This window comes from Cryptotermes secundus, unplaced genomic scaffold, assembly GCF_002891405.2.
Source record: "Cryptotermes secundus unplaced genomic scaffold, Csec_1.0 scaffold181, whole genome shotgun sequence".
Classification (NCBI taxonomy): domain Eukaryota; kingdom Metazoa; phylum Arthropoda; class Insecta; order Blattodea; family Kalotermitidae; genus Cryptotermes; species Cryptotermes secundus.
Window position 1 is genome coordinate 2,424,506 of NW_019723906.1, and position 11,980 is coordinate 2,436,485.

Here is an 11,980-nt window from a genome sequence, read left to right on the forward strand (position 1 = left end):
TATAGTGTCAAGGATGATTAATGGATAATGGTTTCAAAAAACTGTACAAGGGAATGAGCATTACCTATTTTTGGTACTACCTTGGCAGATGCCTGAAAGTACCAATGAAAACCCAGGAGAACCTCAGTCAGAAGAGCTGGTCTCCAGTCCAAGACCTGAATTGGGACCTCCTGAATATGAAGCAAGACTGCTTCAAAGGCAATACTCAATTGAAGAACTTCAAGTCTACCACAGTGTCAACGGATTTACTACCCACCCTTACACTGTAAACGCTGCATTATCCGGCACCGTTTTCTGGGATGCTCATGCAACTTCGATAAAAATACACTTTTCTTAAGGAAGATGAAAAAAAAACTGTGTTGCAGTTATTTTCACCTGTCATATGGCAGTTCTCTAGCCACCACAACCAGAAATGCCCATCATCTGCCTCAATGTTTTAAACTTCCAAGAGATTTGCATTTAATCCCACTGTTCTAAGAATTGCAAATCAAGGTATTCTGTTGGCAAAACACACGAATATCCATCAAGAATGTATCTCCTCTGCAGTAAGTAAAAGGTACTAAAAATTTTAATTTTACAGATACAGAAATAAACAGACGTGAAGTTCAGAGAAGTCTTGTAACCACACCATGCAGGTACCTCAGCAATGTTTTTCATGTACATTCTTAATTACAATGTACTACAAGTAAATGAACTGTATTACTGTTAACACAAGATGATACAGAATAGACCCCAGCACCAGCAGACGCCAAGGATGCCATCTGGTCTTTCTGAGGGACAAGCAAGCTGCAGGTCACTTGAAATCCCCAGAACAGAGCAGGAAGTATCCCGCTGTCTTTTCTGGGAATTTCAATGCTTAACTTCGATGGTGCGAGTCTTTGAAAATTTGAGACTTGACAGATACGAGTCGCACTAATTTTCAGAGAGGCGTACCGAGCGATCGTTAGTGTACCTTCATTTATTTGAGAGCTGTCAGAAGGACCCTGTTGTACTTAGGCCTAAATTAACATGGATCTTGTTAGGGATTGGCGGAATGTAAATGAGAGAAACACCCAAATTTTAGGTTCAGCCAATCAGCAAAATTTCAGAGGAGAGGAAACCAGGCGTTCCTGGAACTGTCAGGACTTCTGCCTCTCCAGAGCAGTCAGTCATCAAAAGGGAATAACAGGAGTCAGTCACAAAAAGGGAATAACAGGAGTGAGTAGCAAAAAGGGAGTAACTGGAGTCAGTCATTTAAAGGGAGTGATAGGAGTAACCTCCCGGACATTAAATCGGTGTTGGCCGAGTCCGGTACACAAATTCAAAAGTGCTACAGCCTTGTAATGTGTAATTCTAGTTCACAATAAAGAGCAACAGTGTTGGTGAAGTGTGAGTTTTAAGTGTTTTCTCTCTCCTTGTGTGAGCAAGGCCCAGAAGTCGCCCTGAGAGAGAATCTCGTCCTACCGTCTGAGCAGCTGGAACCCCAAACGCCCGCCTATCCTTATCCCCCCTCCTTTGTTTTCCCCGTTCCAAATTCGTGGATTTCGCCCAAGTCCACTGGTGCCCATACAAATTCAAATTCAGAGTAATCCCACACCCTACCCTGAACCAGACAGCAACAAGGAAGCGGCGGATGAAAGTGGAGACCAATGTAAGGGCACTAAGAGGATGGTCATAAGTGCCAACCAACTACAGAGTAAAAAGTGACGCCAAACGGGTAGGCGAACATGACGGCGGTGATAGAAGTGCCAACCAACTTGTGGGGCTAGAAGTCTCACTGAGCGGTTATACAGTTAGTCTGTATGAGAAGATCTTTGGAACCTATATCAAATCCATTAGAAATACATGAAACGGGTAAAATAACTGCAGATGCAAGATCAGAATATAACAAAAAATCAGTAGCAGAAACAAACTGAGTTGTACATGGAAAGAGAAAAGGGCTGAATAATACTAATTTCTAACTGTGATAACACCTGTAAAATGATAACGATTCCCTGGATACAAGGCAATAACAACTATCATTAGCACCTACTTGGTAACAGTGAAATAAAATCCCTCTGGAGCATAGGTTTGAGGTAGGAGTTGATGTGACCATGCTGGTAATGGCACATGCGTGACAGTAGATGTTCTACAAATTCCACCTGATCCCGTTCGCTCCATTTCTCAAAATATTTCAGGCATGTTTCACGTTCTGTTACGTACTGCGATGAAGGTTCTTTCTTCCTTGCAGGATCATAGAGGATTGTCATTGGGTACTGCAACCAAGAGAACACCACCATGAAGTTTAGATAACAGAATTATCCCACATTAATAAAATAGCCACAAAAAACTAGACATACACAAAGCTCCAGATGGGAAAACAAAATTCACATCTTCTAGCCACTTAACAAAATTACTCACAGTATGATTCATTGAAACAGTCATAGTTGCTGGCTCCACTGTGAGTGGACAATAGGATTTCTGGAGCCTTGAGTGTACATAGGTATAGTAGGCAAAACTTAGAAAGTGCTTATAACAGAGTTACATACACAATCCATTTGCCTCTAGAAACACACCTATTCTCTAAGCAAGCATTAACATTTGCTGCTCTGCATTCATTTTTCATAATGTGTGTTCCTTTATGAAAGGGATGAGAAGTGTTCATTTTTCATAATGTAATACATTTATGTGATTGGAGCATTAATGACAATGATAATAGTCAAAGTATTTTAACCTTGTATCTTATTAAATATTCACATCAAAAATGTTTCAAGTTGCAAATCTAAGATCTAAATTTTACATGCACAAATATTTTGCAAGATGAGCTGTTTCTTAGAACATCATCAAAGATCAACTTCAGCGTTATGTGGTTTGCTGCACAACCTCCCAACCTGTACTGTATTAATAACTTACAACTGTTTCACTTGCCAATCTTCTCCCAAACTCTCTAGGATAGTTTGACAAAGACACAGACCTCTCATAATTATGTTTAAGATGCCTGCCTAACACTCTTAAAGAAGGGTCATTCTTCTGTTAAAAATTATAACCACTCATCATCCAGATGAATTGCACATCATCAACTGAAATGGACCTTCTGTTTTAACAAAGGGGAGGGTCATTCATTTATGGCTTACTTAAAGACGCTTTTGACAGTCGTATTATATAGCACCAAATTATAGGATTATCAGTGGAAAATACTTGAAAAGGAAGCAGAGGGAGGCAGTCATGACTTATGGTACTATCACGGCATTTACCTGGAGGGATCTCAGTCACATTGGCCTGCCTCCAGACCGAGATTCGAACATGAAAGCTCCTGAAAATAAAGGAGTGCTATCTAATGAACTCAGACGTTCTACAGAGGTGGGTTTAGCCGCATACCTTGGAAATTTACACACTATCCCAGTCCACAACATAATGGTAGGCCTCTAACATCCACCATAGAAACACAGGATAATGCATCACACTTCACATTTTACGCACGATTACTTCAGTACACAAGACAAGTCTACACACTGCATCCACTCAAGTAACAAGGGGGTATCATCGTCGGTCAGTGACGTGAACCATTATGTTATCATTAGAAGGTTGCAAAACTCTACTGTCAACATACTTCTGGTGTTCATACATCGGTGGGAAATTCAAACACACACTGGCCATATCTCCTGTAAGGTTGCCTACACAGAGTATGACGTCCTCTGGTTTGTAGAGTGGATGGACTTAATCTAGCAGGACTTAATCTGGCATTCATACAACTTCTCCATCACCACCATGCTGCTCTCAATCGCCCATTCAATTATATGTACCTCTACCTCATATCAAGGGATCAGAATAATGGGCAAAAAGAAAAACTTACCACTGTCCCTCCCCTTGCTATGTGGCAAGTCTGCATAAAATACATTCTCATATGCTTTAACATTCTCCTACACGTCTCAGGACCCTTAATATCTCGACTTATCTAGAAACACCATCTAGTGAGTTTTGGTCTAGCAACTTCCTGAACGCCAATAAAATCTGAACGAACTGACAGGCCACCCCATATTTTTTATGTACTTGGCTGAAGACGTGATTCTGGAAGAAACTGAACGAATTATGTTGATAACATGAAAACTTAACTTGCAGTACTGACATTATTTAAATTAATGCTTGATTGTGAACTATGATTTGCATGCACGTAATTTAATGCAATAAACTGGTAAAAATAGAAACCAGAGAGCCGACAATCCATGTGACTATTAACACAAAGCTGGTATCAGTTCAATTTACGAGCATTTCATTTTTTTTATTTTACAATGCCGTCAGGGTCTACACTATATAGCATCGAAAGATATCACTGTTGAATTAAACAATTTCAAGATGCGGTAGTGGCATAGGCGAATTACTACCCCAGAAATTACCTAGAGGGACTGAGGAAAACCACATAAAACCTCAAACCATCTGGTGTCCCGGCCGAGTTTCGAAGTGACCACCTTTGGAATACAAGTCAAGAGCTTACCCGCTACCCCACCTGCTCCTTCAGTTTCTAAACACCAGGTTTTCCATGTTAGTAACTTAATCTGTTCAGCCCGTTACGGTACCACATCCAAAGCTTCAAATCAAGAACAATGCACAACAGTTTAAGCATGACGGCGTATTGTTGCTTTTGCTCCAGGTCAAGTCCATGCTTTAGAAAAAACTAGTTTCAGAATGAGTCACACCGTTGCAACAGATAAATGCTCAGACTGTGCTTAAGCTGCTCTCTTCCGCAACCGTGTGAAGCGAATAACCTTCCTTCCACAGAATATGAAATGTGTGCGTGTACAAACAATTGCATCTCTCTCTCTCTGGCGCGAGAGCGTATCCGAATTGCATTTCACGATCTGTGGGTCGTTTTTATCCAACAAGCAGCAGGACAACGCAGTCGGTATAGCGACTGGCCACGGGCTGAACGAATGAGGGGTTGGAGTTCGAGTCCCTATAAGGGTAAGATTTTTCTCTTCTCTACGTCGTCCAGGTTCCGGGGATCTCCCAGCCTCCTATTCAGTGGGTATCAGGGGCTCTTTCAGGGAGTATGGCGGCAGGGGCGTGAAGCTGACCACTCACCTCCATATAGTGCTGAGATCAAGAATGGTGGAGCCATACCTCCACTCTCACGTATGTCTTCATAGCATGGCGCTTAATTAAGCGCAGCGACAACTTTAGCTTTTTAAGTGGCATAACATTATTTTCTAGCGCCCACCTATTATGACCAAACTAGTAATGGCTGTGCGGAATATATTAATAATAACTGACAAAGGCAATAATAAAAGGATCTCCCAAATTTATGTTATGTTCTTGGGCTGTCCCACCGTGTGAATGTAGATGATGATGCTCACGTTCAGGGTTAATCCTGAAGATGAAGGCAGCATGTACCTACGAAACGTCGGTAACATCGCCCACATCCACATTGTGTAACAACCAAAGATCAGAATCAGCACCAATAATTAAACACCGTGAAAGCCTAATATCGATAAAATGTATTATCTTCTCTCCTGCATAATTTGTTATAAGCAGACATATATCGACGTAACAATTAAAGCTGTAAACTAGTGTAGTGGGGTCGCATTTTATGCGAGGGTGCGTTCATTAAGATCTCGCATAACTGAAAACACGTTATCTCAAACGAATAAATGTAAAGTAAGGCAGATGTTGGCTATTTGGGATTCGCATTATTTCAAACTATGCGCATACAGTGAGACTTCAATAATAGTTCTTCTAGATCGCAACTATTACAAATTCGTATAAAACGCGACCGCATTGTATTGTAAACTGTGAGACGCATAGAACACCGATGTTCGGGAAAGTCAAAGCTGTTCTACCGGTCTGTGAAACTGGAAGCTTGAGAACTGCTGCGCTGCATTACAAATTCAAGGAAACTAGAACTTCAAGTATTTACTTCGGAGTGACGTTTAAAAATTCAGTCAGCTGCAAACACTGGGCTAGAAGAATTACAAACTTGTCTAGACAACTAAACAGCCTACAGACAATACTGTGTGACTGAAATAGAAACTAACATTTCATAATGACCTCTTAAAATACCCATTATGAAACCGATGTTCCTACAGAATTGCCAATTTTGACTCATCTNCGAAACGTCGGTTAACACCACATATACACGGTGCCAAATCCCAGAAGACTGCTTTCTTCAAGCTCAATTAAACATGATTATAAATGACTAACTGGAAATGCGTATGCCTATTATGACCATTCATAAGGTGGGTATTTCTCAACTTGCAGAGAAGTTCAAAATAGAACGTGTTTTATTCGTGCTTCACATCAGAACTTGAGGACGTTCAATGAAACGCGGCAAATCAGAAATGCTTTATTCGGAAAAAAAAAATCATGACACAGAATTCTTCGTCAAGCCGTTATCTACCGAAACGCATATTCCAGCCTATAGGCTAGGAACACTCACAGCGACATCGGCCGCACGGAAAATGTCGTACGATTTTTTTGCCGAACGACCTCCTTTCCACACTAGAGCGACCATATACATTTCTATGCTCTCCGACTGCCGTACGGTAGATGTCGCATGTCGTCACGTATGAAAGCTATGATTACACTTTATATTCTACTACTTGATGCGACATGAACCGTACGGACGACGTACGACCGATGTCTCCGTGTGTGTTCCAACCCTATGTAAGCCATCTCAACAGAGCGACGTACAATTGCCCATGGGAAAACGATTTAGTTTGAGGTCACGAAACTCAATTCTAAATACAGAAGTAAATGGGCATATATATCGATTTTTGCCTAGAGGTAAAGTTTCAGAGGGGCATAACTTAAGGATCATTTTAAATAGCAATTGGGGCGGATGTAGGGATGCCAAGGCCAAAGAAAGCCATGTGAGTCGCATCAGCACGTCCAAACTGCCAATGTATGTGATGTTACTTCAGCTACGTATATTACAGCTCTCAAATTATTCTAGTAAAATAATCTGGGCCTAAATTCTGTAACTGTAAATGTTACTGTGGTTGGTCCACAAACTCGCGAGGTCGTCAAACCCTAACCTGGTTATGCTGGCGATAAGCCGCTAGTGTTACACCAGCTCTGTACATCAGATAGTAATCGCCTCAACCCTCGGCCACATGCTTATACTGACTGGGTAGTCCCGGCGCTGTCACGATAAAGATGCGAAGGTAAAGGTGTCCCTGAGCTGAACTAATTATGCATTATGCCAAGAACATGTATTTGGGAGTGGATGTATAGATCAACGTATTCTTGACCTCGGCACTAGTTGGAGGTGTGGGATCAGTTTCAAGTCCCGGCCGTCTTACCCCGGTACCCATTTTATAGGAGGCTGGGTAGGCCCCAGAACCGGTCTGGATGACGTGGAGAGGAGAAGGCTTTCCCCTATCGGGACGAGAACTCCTGCCCCTCGGCCTTCCAGCCCGTACCCAGTAGCTATACCGATTGCGCTATTGTACATCAATAAAATCGGAGGTGTGCCAGCTCAGTTACTACAGTAACAAGTGGCGCTGGGGCAGGTTTTCTCCGAGTACTTCAGTTTCCCTTGCCAATCTTCATTCCACCAACTGTTCCATCATCACCCTCACCTATCATCTGGGACTGGAACAACAGATCAGAAGTGGCCGCAGTACAAGGGACTTAGTCTCACCCCACTAGCAATTAAAAAAACTGGACAAGCTGGACGTCCGGGGTACGATTTTCGGCAGAGGAAAGAATTTTCGCCGTGTGCAGACCAGATCTGGAGCCCTCCCTGCCTTCTACTAGGCACGTACCAGGAGTCCCTTGCCCAGTGGTAAAACTGCTGGTGCAGGAAGCCGACCACACACCTCAATACAGTACTTCTCTATCTCACACCTCATACTCGGGAATGAATCTTCGTGTCACATGGAACGCGCGGATTTCTTGACCAGCTGAGCAATAGGGCTATTTGAGTCTCAAAAACTCTTTTCGTGAACAATTCGAAACACAATATTTGGGCTAAGTAAGCGGTTCTTAGGCCCTGCTAGGAAATACCCCCAAGGCAAGAACGGCCGGTTCTGTAAGACGGCAAGAGTTTACTGCTACCTACTCCAACCATCAAGATTATCAAGGTGCACAGCATGATTTCACAGAGATCACATTTTAAACAAGACAACCGTGCCCTACTTCATTGTCTCTTACCATGTCGACCGATTTTACTTACTCGTACACAGATAAGAGCTGACATTTCAAGAACTCGTCACCACCTTCTCACATAACAGTACAAGTATTACACGACGAAGTAGCAGCCTAAGAACATGACAAAGCATTTGAACGTGGCTAACAAACGTGGAGTTAGTTCATCCACATCCCAAATGCATCGTTACAAAAAGAAAATTGGCCTGGAAATTATTTTACTGCAAATACAAATCTACTGTTGCTAATAATATGAAAACTATAGGGTTTACAGTGCACAGATAAGGAAAACTTCCCTTCTACTTCATTTAATATTAATTAAAAATCGCGGCATAATGATGCGTGGACGAATGAACGTGCAATTCAAAGCATTCCCTCTCTGTCTCTCTCTATGGCTCTACAGCCCTTTGGACCTTGGTCGCTTTTTCAGTTTCTTAATCCTATACATAGTCAGTGGGACTCCTTGGACGGAGGATCAGCAGGCCGCAAGGCCGCTGCCTACACACAAAACAACATAAACACAGAATAAACGCATATAAACATCCACGTCTCGAGTGGGATTTGAACCCACGATCTCTGTGTTCAAGCAGACGAAGACAGTTCATGTTTTAGAATGCGCGGCCACTGTGATCGGCCCAAGCATTCCCAGCCTCATTAATTATAAACCGTATCGAAAAATGTTTCAAATAAAAGTCTTTAAATTGTAACTAATTCTATGCAGCAAAGTTCTTCTTGAGAAACTTGAAATAGTCTCTAAGCTCGTCAGCAAGTCCCCCAACCTTCACGAGTTCCAAACGTTCACACAGTGTTCACAAGTGCCCACCATCCGTCTCTATCCCGAGGCAGACGAACCCAGTCCATTCACTAATCCAATTTATTTAACATTCACTTTTAATATTTCCTTCTCATCTACGTTTAGGTCTTTCGAGTAGCTTATTCCATTTTGGTAAGTAAAGTAAGGTAAAGTTGTTCCCTGTGCTTAACTAATTAAGCACTGCGCCATGAAGGCGTATAGAGGAAAGAGCCCCCGGTATCCATTGAACAGGAAGCTGGGTGGGTCCAGGAGCCGGTCTGGACGACGTGGAGAAATTCTTGAGCCTACCGGGACTCGAACTCCGACTTCTGGCGGTCATCCAGCCCATAGGCAGTCGCTATACCGACTGCGCTATCCCGGTTCACTTATTCCGTTTTGGTATCCCGATTAAAATGCTGCATGAACTCCTCATCTCTCCCATGCGTGCTATATGCCCACCCTTCTTTCAACTGAGCATCCTAATAATGTGCTATGAAGAATACAAATTAAGAGGCTCTCTTTATATAATTTTCTCTAACCTCCTGTTACTCCCCCTTCCTCAGGTCAAAATATTCTCCTCAGCACCCTAACCTCAAACATTCTCAGTTTATGTTCTTCACTTAACATTATTCTGCAGCCAGCCGCGTTTTGGTTGCATTTCACCGGACAAAACAACGTTTAAGGTACAGTGTTTTCGATCAGGCCCTCTTTGCAATGCTGTCGTGGAGCCAGGTACAAACTAGCTTCATGTCAAGCAGGAGGCGAGTAATACTGTATCCCGAAAACATTCAGTTATAACCTAATTCGATGCCTCACCTAATCTCAACATATTTACAGGGCCGGAGACGATAGTGAGTTCCGTAATAATCTGCCAAGCTTCCATAATTAGGATCTTAAACTAATGCCGTTACTGGCATACACGGCACGGAATTACATTCACGCATAATAAAACTCTGTAACATTTATCAGAGGGAAGAACCTCTGTACATGACAACGCTGCGGAATGATAAACCCGGCTACAGCAGGGACTAGGTGATAAACTGGTTATTTAACTGCCAAGCCTGAATCGTGTGTGTACAAGAAAAGCATAAAGTTAACACAGGTAACGAAGTGGGACGGACACGAGAGAAAGGATTCCTGGTCTATTTAGTCTGTGGCGACTACGGGATGCCGAGATTTTTATTAGATACCTCACGACTACAAGTCATGCACATTACGTTGGGACCAAAATCTGGCCGGCGACTAGTTGCAAGTAGGAAAACGTTCATAATCAAACCTCATACAAAAGGTGTGTCTTATCTGTTCAACGAAGCACTTTCTACTTCTCTTATGAAACAATTATCATTATTCGGTTACTTAACGACGATGTTTGTCCTCAAGATGTTTCAAAACGTCTATTGAGGTGCTAACACGATCACAAATAGTAAGATAAAATTTGGGAGGGAACTCGCACGGTTTATTTTTAATGTGCACCTACATATGAATTCACACGTGCAAACGATTCAGGATGGCCAACACTCAAACCCTCAGAAGATCGAATACTTTCACTCATGCTTAGTCCAAACGTGATGATCCCGAGTTACAGAATGGATTAACAGCTCAACCACGAGAATTACTCAATGGTGTAGGATTTTACAGAAGCCGAAACGATATGTCGGTTCCTATTAATATAAAGAGAAATATCACAAATATTACTGATTACTGGGTGAAGTTTTCTGCTTAAAAAGTTCACAAAAAATACGAGTCATTTGAAGACGTGTGACGTGATATCTACTTCATTCAAATACGATCATTAATCTATTGTAGCAAAGAATTTCCCAAGTACTACGTTCTGCAGATCAAGACACCAAACCACACAACAACAGAGCTAACTCTATTGTCTCATTGTAGGAGCTTGGCCCGCTTCTCATAATACCGGCAGCACTGGATACAATAGCAACAAACATATAATCTCTAACGATAATTGAGGAAAAGGCAAACCCCAAAGAGAACAAAGCCTCCATTTCATGATGTACACTCTCACTTTCTGCCAGAGTGGATACACAGAGAAAGGTTTCAACACGATTCACAACTGAAAGAGTCCCTAAGCAAAATAACAGCCCCAGACAACAATACAAAGTCACACATCCTGAACATACTAGAAGCAGTAACAGTATATTATTATTATTATTATTATTATTAGTAGTAGTAGTAGTAGTAGTAGTAGCCTCACATCAAGGTTTGCGGCACCTGTCAGTTGTTCAGCTTCAAACAATCTCTGATTGCTGTTATTATCAACATCATCGTAAAAATAAAGAACAATTATTATACTAGAGACTTCAATACCTTCTATGCTTCATTTTCAAGTCATAAATCTCTTTCCCACTGTGCCTTAGTCGGAAAAGAAATATGTAACAACATCAATATGTTCAGCAGTAATTTCTTTAACATCAATCTTCTTGTTAATTGGTTAACATGCAGTTCCAGTACATTGTACATTCAGTATTACTGAGAACTCATGCTTCTCCTCCATGTTCTAGGCAGCACAGTATCTCGTACGTGTGCACTTGTCCTACATCTCTATACTGTTTCCTTCACTTCTTATTTGTTTGTGCTAACTCTGCAAATGGCTACCGCAGCTTGTGAGTTACTTACTTACTTACTTACTTACTTACTTACTTACTTACTTACACATGGAAGGCCGCGCCATAGCTCAAGCGGTTAGTCGCTGGCTTCCTACCGCAGCGGCCCGGGTTCAATCCCGGGTCTGGTCAAGTGGGATTTGTGGTGCACAAAATGGCGTTGGGGTAGGTTTTCTCCGAGTACTTCGGTTCCTCCTGCCAATCTTCATTCCACCAACTGCTCCATAATCACCCTCACCTATCATCTGGGGCTGGTAAAACAGATCAGAAGTGGCCGCAGTACCAAGTGGACTCAGTCCCACCCCACCAAGTAATAAAAAAAAAATTACTCATGGAGCTGAGCCCTTCTGGAGGAGCCGCCAATTCTGCAGCTACTCAAGAACTTCCCAGCATTTTATGGAACCCGAGGGTTCATTACCGTGTTCACAAGAGCCCTCCACTGAGCCACATCCTGGACCAGACCACT

The 11,980-nt window shown here is 42.2% G+C and overlaps 1 protein-coding gene across 3 annotated transcripts in view; it reads right to left on the reverse strand.

The window, feature by feature from the left end:
• LOC111861980 (beta-TrCP) overlaps positions 1–11,980 on the reverse strand; it is a 90,581-nt gene that overhangs the window by 39,389 nt on the left and 39,212 nt on the right. For all 3 annotated transcript variants that reach the window (XM_023846981.2, XM_023846982.2, XM_023846980.2), the window contains exon 2: positions 2,012–2,234. In XM_023846981.2, coding sequence (XP_023702749.1) covers positions 2,012–2,234 — 223 coding nt within the window. The remainder of the gene's footprint in view (positions 1–2,011; positions 2,235–11,980) is intronic.